This window comes from Myotis myotis, unplaced genomic scaffold (assembly GCF_014108235.1).
Source record: "Myotis myotis isolate mMyoMyo1 unplaced genomic scaffold, mMyoMyo1.p scaffold_m19_p_2, whole genome shotgun sequence".
Taxonomy (NCBI): Eukaryota; Metazoa; Chordata; class Mammalia; order Chiroptera; family Vespertilionidae; genus Myotis; species Myotis myotis.
Genome location: NW_023416324.1, coordinates 161,592,201 through 161,603,486, shown reverse-complemented (window position 1 = coordinate 161,603,486; position 11,286 = coordinate 161,592,201). Strand labels below are relative to the sequence as shown.

Below are 11,286 nucleotides of genomic sequence, written 5' to 3'. Positions count from 1 at the left end.
ATTCCGTCTGGAATATGTAATCTTAAAGAAAATTGTTCTCAGAAAAATGCAACTAATGAACACTTTCAGAACTGATAATTATATGAGCAGGGAGGTTGAAAACACATGGATTATTTACGAAGGGTGTGCCTCCTTAATAAGTTTAAAATGCGTCTTAACTTCAGAAAACTCTGACATTTCTATGACTCACAGCTACATTTGGCATTAAAAGCAACAGCAACAAACAGTAACACCTCTCCCTATTGTTGAAGATTTCTGTCAATCAAGACCTGCTTTTTATTCCCCCTCTCCATGTGAAACTCCACCCACTCAGGCTTGGCATAATCACAATGTGGTGCTTAACCCTAAATAAGCAAACAAAAATTCCTGAGGGATCTGCTATCTGCCAGTGAACATAACAGGCTATTTTCACCAAAGTGGCAGGAGGCTTGTCCTCTGCCCATCCATCCCCCGTGTTCACCGGTTCTCAGGATGTTGCCATTAGGCCTGTCCTTGGCAGTCTGTGCAGGCTGTAAACTCTGAGAGCTGAAATGGGGATTATTTTTTCCTAACCAGGACCATGGGACCCAGGGGGAGAAAAACCTATAAAGGACATTTTCCCATAAAAAGGAATATAATTTGATATTTTTAAAATAGAAAGTTAAAGAAAAATACATTGCTCTAAAAGAAATTTGTAATATTCTGTCACCAGGGCCATTCATTTCTTGCACTGTGACAAATTCCAGACCTAACTATTAAAAGCAGAGTAAATTAAGCATATTACCTAAACCAGTGGTCGGCAAACTCATTAGTCAACAGAGCCAAATATCAACAGTACAACGATTCAAATTTCTTTTGAGAGCCAAATTTTTTAAACTTAAACTATATAGGTAGGTACATTGTTATTAACTTAATTAGGGTACTCCTAAGGCTTAGGAAGAGCCACACTCAAGGGGCCAAAGAGCCGCATGTGGCTCGCAGCCACAGTTTGCCGACCACAGACCTAAACTAAGGTGAATATTGTAGGGTTGTGGTCTTTTCCCCTCTCTAATACCCCCTCACCCCAGCATATTAAATTACAACCACATATCAGTAAAATATTTTTTACCTGGATTATAAGCTGAATTGCACAATGTGACAAATCACGGTGTGAGTCGTGAGTTAACATTTAATCTGAATTGTGAAATAGAAAAATTTTTGCTAATCTGATTTTCAGTGTTTTAAAAAATTATGGTAAAATATACATAACATAAAATTTACAATTTTAGTAATTTTTAAGTATACAGATTAGTGGTATTAACTCAATGTTGTACAACAATCACCATGATTCATTTCCAGAACCCTTTCATGATCTCAAACAGAAATTTTACACCCATTAATTAATAACTCCCCAGTCTCCCTCTCTACAGCTTCTGGGAACCTCCATTATACTTTAACTCTATGAATTTGTCTATTGTAGGTACACTCATATGTAGAATGATATACCTGTCCTTCTGCATCTTGCTTATTTCACTTAGCACAATGCTTTCAGGGTTTACCCATGTTACTAGTATAGCACATGTCAGAATTCAATTCTTTTTTAAGGCTGGATTATAACCATTTTATATAGATACTACAATTTGTTTATCCATTCATCTCGTGATAGACAAAGTTGTGTCCACCTTTTGTGAATAATGCTGTGAACACAGGTGTACACATATCTGTTTGGGTCTCTGTTTCAATTCTTTTGGGTACATACTAGAACTGGAGCTGCTGGATCATATGGCAATTGTGTCACTTTTTGAGAAGCTAACGTTTTAAAACTAATAAGAAACAAAGTTTCTCTGGGTTATCCATGCCCAAACCTCAAGAGTCAAACCCAACCCAACCCAACCCAACTAGCAGCTTCCACTGGGCCCAGAAACTCAGCAATGATCAGAAATGGGATGTTCCCCAGGCCACCACAAGGGAAACTGGTCCAGTGACCGTGGGAAGTACTGCCTTATCTCCCTCCTGGAGGGTGTGGCTGTTAGCACACCCGGACTTTGCTGATTTGAGAAAGTCAAAGCATTTGAAGGGCACGTTCATCCTCCAGCTTAATAATAATAAAAAAAAGAACAAAGGGTTCTTGGACAGGAAAAAAACTACAGACCAGAAAGCAAACGCCTCAGAGGAATTAGAAAAGGCATCTCCAAACTGGTTCTGAGATAATGGAGCACAGAAGAATGTTGTCATCACTGGGGACTCGTTGGCTTAGGGCAGGCCTGGGCAGGTTGGAAACCGCCAGGTGGGGCAGGACAGGGGCGTATTTGATTGCAGCTCTTCCCAGGTGCCCCAGGTGAATGGGGCTCTGTGTTGGTCTGAACAACGGAAGACAGTGTTAGGGTGGGGAAGGTGATGCACAGACACCACAGGGCCTACACTTGGAGGATGCTTGATAAATGCACGTTATTATATTTAATGCACTATTTACCCAGTTTATGAGACTTAACTTTCTTCCATCTAATCTATCCTTTACCAACCCTGCCAGGCAAATCTTTTAAAACCACCACCTGGCAAGCGACACCTCCCAGTTCAAACTCTTTTACTGGCACTAGCTCCCCATGCTTTATAAGCACGGCCTCTCAAGGTTGGGTAGGAGCAGCCCAAGGCCACTCCCCCGAGAGGCAGAAACCCCAACATAAACCTGGGGCAGCCTCTGCAGCACCGATTTTACTGGCAAATGTTTGAAGACAAGCAGGACTTTTACACCAGAGCAAACAAGATGCTATAGAATAAATGATATTTGCGTGCAGGTAAAGGACGAAATACTGGCCTTCAGGAAACCTGGAGTTCTGCTTCTAGGCACAGTATCCTGTAAGAATAAGTTTACTTCCTCTGACATGGGGGCACCACTTTGGTAGTGTGTGTGCGTGGGGGGGGGGGGGGGGGAGTGTGGAGCACACATGAAGATTGAACTCCAAACTCCCTAGTCTGGACAGCTAGAACTATCCCTAGCCTGGCCCCTGCAAAGGCCAGCTCACATTGCTCTTGCCTCCTTACTGCAGCTTTTAGTCAAAGCATTCTGAACTTTTGGACAAGGCAATCCCTTCCCTGTCAGTTCTAGCAAGTTGAACTGTGTCTTTGCTTTCTCATCGGGCTAACAGCAGGGCTGCCAGGAGGATTATGAGTTGACATGGTAAAGTACTTAGTACAGTGCCTGGCCGGCAGTGTGCTGTTTTCTTCCACCTTTCCAGTCTTAACCCACCCATCAGCGCAGCTCAAGCCCACCTGGCCCTCCGCACGCGCAAACCCAGCCCTCAACCGGCAGTTTCAGAACCAACTCAGACGATGTAGTGAAATTTCGACTGAGCAGCCGTTTTTTGAGTTTATCAGTTTGGCTTCCCGGAACCCACTGGGGTATTGAGATGGAACAGAACAGCAGCACATCGGCCAGGCGCGAGTCCTCGAAAGGGGCAAGATGTTAATGAGGAAAAAGTGGGCTCCACGTCTCACGTGCCCTCCCTTCTCCATCAGGCTCGTCGCCTCGCGGCCACACGCGCGGGCGCCTGGGTCCCTCCTCCGGCGAGCGCGGGGAGGGAGGCGCGGGGATGGAGGCAGGACCCCACCGAACCCGCCCTCCCTTCCGAAGACCAGCCACCCCAGGTAACCTCCACTCGCCGGCGGAGAGCGCCCCGCCCCCCTGCGGAAGCGCCCGGGAAGCCGAGCCGGACCCCACCCGCCCCGAGGGCGCCGGAAGGGACTCCCACCTGGACGCCCGCCGCCTCGCGCCCCGGCCCGGTCCCCGCGCGGGGGCGGAGCTGGCCCGGCCGGGAACTCGCCCCGCCCCGCCCGCCGTAAGCTGACCGTGTGGCTGCCGGGCGGGGGCCTGGAAGGGGAGCGAGGGGAGGAGAAAAGAGCGGAGGAAAGTGGAGCCCGGCGGGCCGGAGGGAGGGCGGGGAGGGGCGGAGGCGAAGAACGGAGTGTGCGGCGCGCGGGGGAGCCTCAGCGCGGGGCGCGTCCCGGAGCCCAAGCGGCGGCCACAGCGCGGAGACAGCCCCTCCCCTGCCCGAGGCCGCCCGCCGGGCCGTCCCGAGCGCGGACACCCCAGACGTCCCAGCCGGCGAGCCAGGGCAGCGGCTGCCCGGGACTCCGCTGCGGGCGCTGCGGGAGGGATGGTGGCGGCGGGGCGCGGGCCAGCGCAGCCGCCGCCGACTCCCGCCCGGCCCCGGGCGCTGTGAGTCCCCCGCTGCGCGCCGGGCATGCGGCTCCGGCCCCCGGCCCTCCGCCCCCGCGCAGCAGCCCCGGACGCGCGCCCCCACCATGCCGCGGGCCCCGGCGCCCCTGTACGCCTGCCTCCTCGCGCTCTGCGCCCTGGTGCCCAGGCTCTCAGGTAAGCCGCCCGAGCGCCCGCTGGCAGAAAGAAACTTTGTTGCGCACCGAGCCTCCCGCGGGCGTCTTGGCGGGGCTGGGGCGGGAGACGGTGCCTGAGCGTGGAAAGCGCCTTCTGAGCCCTCCCAGGTGGGCGAGCCGCCGCCGGTCGGCCCCGTGGGGGTTGAAGAACTGCGTGCGCCACCCGCTGTCGCGCCGGGCTGTCGTCGGCCGCCGGTCCCCTCCTGGCCGAGCAGGAGCCTTCCCTTCCTGTGTAAACAGCCTTGCCCGACCCAGTTCGCCAGCGCCCGCGCCCAGTGCGCGGGGAGGGCCGCGCCGGCCCTGAGTTGGGGCCGGGACTGCACTCCCTGGCACAAAGCGGCCCTTGTGGCCGCCCGGGGGCCGGCGGGCTTGTGCGAGGCGCCAAGTGATGTCGCCGGTGCCCCGTCCCCGGCCGGCGAAGGATCCTTGGAGGTGCGAGACCCGACGCGTTCGCTGGAGCCAAAGAGGGGAGCCACGGCTACCCCGGAGGGCTGGTCTCCTGGAACTGCGGGTGCTCTGGGGCCGAGAGCGGATCCGAGAGTTTCCCTGCGCCCAGGCCAGCCCGGCACCTTCCTTCAGCGATGTAGTCCCTCTGCGTCTCCCCCAGGAAACCTCAAACCCGAGGGGAGAGCCGCGTCCCAAGCCCAGCCGCCCCTGGGACTTGCCGATCTGATCCCTCTGCCTTACTTTTTACCGCGATTACTAACGTGCTCCGTGCCTCACACCCTTGACTCGGGAGGATTCTGGAGCGGAGGGCTGGGTGTGTGCGTGTGAGATTGCGTTAGCGCGACACTGCCAGGGGCTGGCTGCAGTGTTACCTGCTTTAAGCTTTTTTCGAGTTGGCCGAGCGCTGGACGTGGCAGTTAGGCGGCCCCAGAGAAAGGATGCTCAGCTGGGTGCTGGGGTTTCGAGGCAGAGGAGCTACCACTGACCCCTCCCCAAAAGAGCAGGAAGCCCCAAACTCGCTCTTTCCCCGTAGGAAATAGCCGTGCTGGGGTGCGCCATTCACTTTAAAGGCCGATGTACTGAGTGGCTCTTGTGAGCCAATTGCCTGGCCGAGGAGGGAGGCCGCACAGCCCTCGCCTCGGTGTCTCATTTACATGAAGGCAGTGGAGGTTTCTGTCTGAGAGCGCAGGAGGGGTCTGGGCAAACAAAAACCTTCTCCAGGCCCTAATTCAAACTTAATACTGTAGCGAGGTTTCTTGTATGGGACACTAATCACTGCAGAGCTTGGAATAGATCAGCGGTTTCCAAACACCCATCTGGCAACCAGTGCCCATCATTGATGTTTTCATGGGTCCCCAGGGAAATGAAATAATAGTAATAATAATAATTAATAATAATAATAAAAAGATGTAGCCTGTCTCACACACAGGAATGTTTCTTTGCCAACCAGTCCCCTGCTTCCCAAGGACTGTCCTTTAATTTGAAATTCTTTTTTATTTGTAGTGGGAAACTTATTTTAATGACTTAAAGTGGTAACAGAGGGTAGTTTTTCATTTTTGACAAAATAGAAAAATCTGGTAGTCCCATATAAACTTTGCCCCCCCCCCCGTTTTGTTTTGTTGTGTTGTGTTCTTAATGTTCCGTGAATTCCAAAAATTAGGAATTGCTAAAGGAAATGACCTCTAAGTTCCCTGACAGCTTGACATTTCTGTGATTCTAATAAAAATTCATATTTCCAGTTGCAAAGAATTCTTTTTCATTTGCATTGTGATTTGTTTTTTGAAGTTCATACATGTCCCTACAATGATTTTCATTTTTTGAGTAGGCCCAAAAGGGGCGAAGTGACTTGCCCATCCTCCTTGTCCAGGGACCTCAAGTCTTTTTAGGCTCAGTGCCCTTTTCCTACATGATGCACCTTAGGTGGGGAAAAAGCACTCAGCCATGGTGGTCTATATTTCCACTCCTTCAGGTTACTTTTTCCTTCTGCCGTTGCCTTGGAGCTCAGCCAGCTCCTGGTGGGTCAGCAGCATGGTGGCAGAGCAAGCCCAGCGCTGGCCTCCAGACCCGGTCATCTCCCTCTTACATATGCCCTGCCCTGCAGCTTGTCGAGGTTCAAAGGGGCTGACTCAACTCCCGGTGAGTTCTGGTTCCCAGTGGTACTGAGCCAACTTCAAACAGTTTGAAACAATTTTTCTCCTTTTTCCTTGAAGCCCTGCAGGTACTTTCTCCAGAGTTTGTTTCTATCTTGCTACTACTAGTAGGAACATGATTTGAAAGAAAAACCTTCCTCACCCAGTGAAAGAAAGAGGTGATCTCGGGGCCCTTGCCAGGGTGTCCCTAGACCAGTGATCGGCAAACTGCGGCTGGCGAGCCACATGCGGCTGTTTGGCCCCTTGAGTGTGGCTCTTCCTAAGCCTTAGGAGTACCCTAATTAAGTTAATAACAATGTACCTAACTATATAGTTTAAGTTTAAAAAATTTGGCTCTCAAAAGAAATTTCAGTCACTGCACTGTTGATATTTGGCTCTGTTGACTAATGAGTTTGCCGACCACTACCCTAGGCCATTAGCCAAGTTGCCTGTCTATTGCTTTCACCACACTTTCATCTCTGTGCGTCATGCAGCTGGAAACAGACTTTTCATTTCAAACAGGCCTCTGGGAGGCTGACAACCCCTATCCCAGGCTTATCTTCTCTGCTCTCCGCATTATCCCATGGCCAAGAGCCTCAGGACAGGGCCCTGGGACCCGTCTTCCCCCAGAACCAAGGGAGGGTTTCTCTGGGGTGAGCCCTTGCTCCCCAAGGAGTGGGGAATGTGCTGTTGATCTTATGGCAGGACTAGCGCTGTGTTTGCTATCATAGTTTATTACTTTTTAAATGTCCTTTTAGTGATGCCCTGCTAACAGAATGCTCTGAGCCCTTTAGTCTATTTAGAGGACTCCTGGTGGCAGCACTTGCCCCCACCCCCATGTTCCTGGGTCTGTGATGGGGCTGTTGGAATGTGCCTGTGGGTTGATGGCCCTCTTCAGGTAATCAGATGTAGGTTTAGAAGTGACAGGACAATGAAATGCAGATGCGGGCCTGGTGTGTGGACTGCTGTTTACCCTAGGGCCTGGGTATTTACATTCTGGCTCCATCATCCTTGAATCGGGGGGCTTTGTACAAAGGGGATTGAGGCGGAAGAGGGCAGGGCCTAATTAGCTCTAATTAGTATTCCTCGCCTGCTTGTTCTCCATGCTTATTTAGCTGCTGAGGCAACGGGGAATTAAAATATCTAAGTAGTTGGCAAAAGGCCCTTGGTGCCTGCCTGGCAACTACCTTTTCTCCTTCAGCTGGTGTGCGGGCATATGCTGAGAAGCGCTAACACTATCCGCAGTGTGGGACAGTCACACAGCACTTAAACAACAGTGGCCTTTCTCGGGCTGGTGTGCGGTTGGGTCATGGGGTCGCGGCTCTTTTCACAGGTATCTTCATTGGACTGGGGCCCAGGGCTTTGGAAGCCAAAGCTACGGTTTGTGTTCTTTCTTTGCAGTTGGAATGGGATTAATGGCCTTTGTAGATGTAAAGGACAATTTATTTACAGGCACCCATTTGTTTGTGAGGCCTCTTCTTGCTTCCGTTGAAAGCAGGGTTTGATTCCTGGGCCACACCATGAAAAGTTTGCTCCAGGACAGGCCTTGACTCATCCCCTATGGCGGATGTTTGGTGGGGGCTCTACATAGCGTGGCCTGCCTGCTCCTTACTGGATTCCCTCCCCCTCCCCCACCCTCCCCCCACCCCACCCCCACCCCCACCAGAGCTTTGCAGAGACGGTTGCTTGTCTCTTGTAGGCCTGGGACCAGCTTCTGCATGTGCCCCTTGAGTTCTTCTTCACTCTGACTCAGCGATCCTGCTAAAACTTAACTCAGATCATGCCACTCTGCTTAAAACCCTCCAAAAAGTCTGCCGGTGTCCTGCTGGGCTCTCCGTGAGCTCTCCCTTGCCCTACTCCCCTGACTTTATTTTTCTTACCACTTCCCCTCGCACACTTCCCTCCAGCAGCACTTGCCTCCTCCTGGCTGTTTCCAGCGAGATGCCCACGCTCTCATTGCTCCCGCCGCAGACCCTTCCTGGGCCTGGAACACTCTCCTCCCTGAGATGCGGGCAGGGGGCTTCCTCTACCTTTTCTCTGTAGTTTCCGGCTCAGCCACGCCCAACTAAAGCTGCAGCCTCCTGCCCCACCTTCTTCCTATATCCTTTCCTTCCTTGATTTTTCTCCTTAGCTCTCATCCCCGGCTCATGTACTTGCTTACCTTGTTGTTGTCTATCTTCCCCAACAAGGGTATCCCCCATCCAGGACATAAGCTCCGTGAGGCAGGGAGTTTTATCAGTCTGATTCCTCTCTCTCCTCTGTGCCTGGAACTGCATCTGAATGATATTAGTTGAATGCATAGATGAGCAGCAAGTCTTAGGAGTGTGTGTGTGTGTGTGTGTGGCTTGTTTCATCCTTACCTCCTTGCTGCCTTCTCCAACTAGTTTTGAGGTCAGGACTCTGCATGTAGCTTATTAGGAAGAAACATTCTGGGGGAGAGAGAACATTTAAATGTCAAGATTGCCCGCGGGGGGCGGGGGGGGGGCGGGGTGGTGTAGCAGAATTTGTGATAGAGACCATTTAGTTGAACTGTTTGCATGAAGATGCTGAGGCCTGGGAAGGTAAAATGACTTGCTCAAGGTCACATAGCCAGTAAGTGGCAGAACAAGTCCTTGGATCTTTCATGCCCATGATATCCTCTCCTCATCCCATAATTCCAGCCCAAATGCCCCCTCCCCTGTGGAGGCTTCTCTGCATCCCTCTGGTGGAGCAGAATTGGCCTCTCCTTCCTTTCCGTGGCTCATAGCACATACGGGGACTGGAGGGGATCTGTCTCACCTGCTACCAGGTGAACTGCCCTGGTCCTACTTACCGTAGGTTCCTGATACAACCACTCCATGGTTTCAATGGCATTAAAAAAACCCAAAATGTTAACTTTTAAGGAATGTAAAACAGCCCTAGCTGGTTTGGCTCAGTGGATAGAGCGTCGACCTGTGGACTGAAGGGTCCTGGGTTCAATTACAGTCAAGGGCACATGCCTGGGTTGCGGGCTCAATTCCCAGTGGGGGGCATGCAGGACGCAGCAGACCAATGATTCTCTCTCATCATTGATGTTTCTATCTCTCTCTCTCTCTCCCTGCCTCTCTGAAATCAATAAAAATATATTTAAAAAAAGAAATGTAAAACAGTTTTAGGTTTACAGAAAAATTAAGAAGATAGTACAGACAGTTCCCATATACCCACTTCCAGTTCTGCCAGTTATTAACATCTTATGTTAGTATGGTTCGTTTGTTACAATTAAGGAACCACATTGACATATTATTATTAACTAAGGCCCATACGTATTCAGATTCCTTAGCTTTTACCTAATGTCCTTTTTCTGTTCTAGTTTCCCATCCAGGGCCCCACCTGTACTGAGCTGTCCAGATTGTCCCTGCGAGGTCTCTTACGTACCCAGAGTACTTTCTGCACATATGTTACAAATAGGCCTCCCCCATTCTCATTGAAAGGCAGCACTAAACACACGTCTGCATCTTGCCTTTAATTTATTTATATTTTTTAATCCTCACCCGAGGTTATGTTTTTATTGATTTTAAACAGAGAGGAAGAGCTTGGGGAGTGAGAGACAGACAGACATTGGTCATTGCCTTCCACTCACACTCCAACCAGGAGGGATTGAACCTACAACCTGGATATATGCTCTGACTGGGAATTGAACCCACAATCTTTTGGTGTATGGGATGATGCTCCAACTGACTGAGCCACCCAGCAGGCTCAGTCTTTTTATTTTTAACTTAGCAGTATATCAGAGTAAGCTTTATATCTAATTCTATAAAAGAGAAACATGAAAATTGACCGCACCTCCACTACGCCCAAGCCATGCCCACCAGCTAAGCAGAGCAACTATATGCAAATTAACCCAACCAAGATGGCGGCTGGGAGCCACGGAGCTGAAGCAAGCAGGAGGCTTGGTTGCCCCGGCAATGGAGGAAGCCAAGCTTCCCGCCTGCCCTGGCCCTGTGGCCTCCGCTCACGGGGAATTAAAGTTTCAATTACAGAAGATAAATAAATCCCAGATACCTGCTTCCAGCCAGCCTCCACTGGGAGCTTGGGTGGCTGGGGGCCATGGCCAGTCTGCAAACAGCCATCAGCCCTCACCCAGGCTGGCCAGGCACTCCAGCGGGGACCCCCACCCTGAAGGGGCTGTGGCCAGCCTGCAAACAGCCATCAGCCACTCACCCAGGCTGGCCAGGCACCCCAGCAGGACCCTCCTCCCTGAAGGAGGTGTGGCCAGCCTGAAAATGGCCCTCAGCCCCTCACCCAGGCTGGCCAGGCACCTCAGCGGGACCCTCCACCCTGATCCGGGACACCCTTCAGGGAAAACCAGCCTGTCCCCACCTATGCACCAGGCCTCTGTCCTATATAGTAAAAGGGTAATATGCAAATTGACCCTAACAGCAGAACGACTGGGAATGACTGGTCACTATGACACACACTGACCATCAGGGGGCAGACGCTCAATGCAGGAGCTGCCCCCTGGTGGTCAGTGTACTCTCACAGGGGGAGTTCTGCTCAGCCACAAGCCAGGCTGCCAGCTGCCAGTACAGCAGTGGTGGTGGGAGCCTCTCCTGCCACCTCAGCAGTGCTAAGGATGTCCAACTGCAACTTAGGCCTGCTCCCCGCTGGCAAGTGGCCATTCCCCGAGGGCTCCCAGCCTGCCAGAGGGATGTCTGACTGCCAGCTTAGGCCTAATCCCCCAGGGAGCAGGCCTAAGCCAGCAGGTGGTCATCCCCCAAGGGGTCCCAGACTGCGAGAGGGCACAGGCCCGGCTGAGGGATCCCCTGAGTGCACAAATTTTTGTGCACCAGGCCTCTAGTTAGTATATAAAGAGCATACATATTTTTTAAAAAAATGTGGACAG

The 11,286-nt window shown here is 51.7% G+C and overlaps 1 protein-coding gene across 1 annotated transcript in view; it reads left to right on the top strand.

The window, feature by feature from the left end:
* Window positions 1-3,888: 3,888 nt before the first annotated feature.
* ITGB5 (integrin subunit beta 5) overlaps window positions 3,889-11,286 on the top strand; it is a 112,950-nt gene continuing 105,552 nt past the window's right edge. Inside the window, exon 1 of the mRNA XM_036348022.1 lies at window positions 3,889-4,330. Within this exon, the coding sequence (XP_036203915.1) occupies window positions 4,261-4,330 (70 nt within the window). The 5' untranslated portion in view covers window positions 3,889-4,260. The remainder of the gene's footprint in view (window positions 4,331-11,286) is intronic.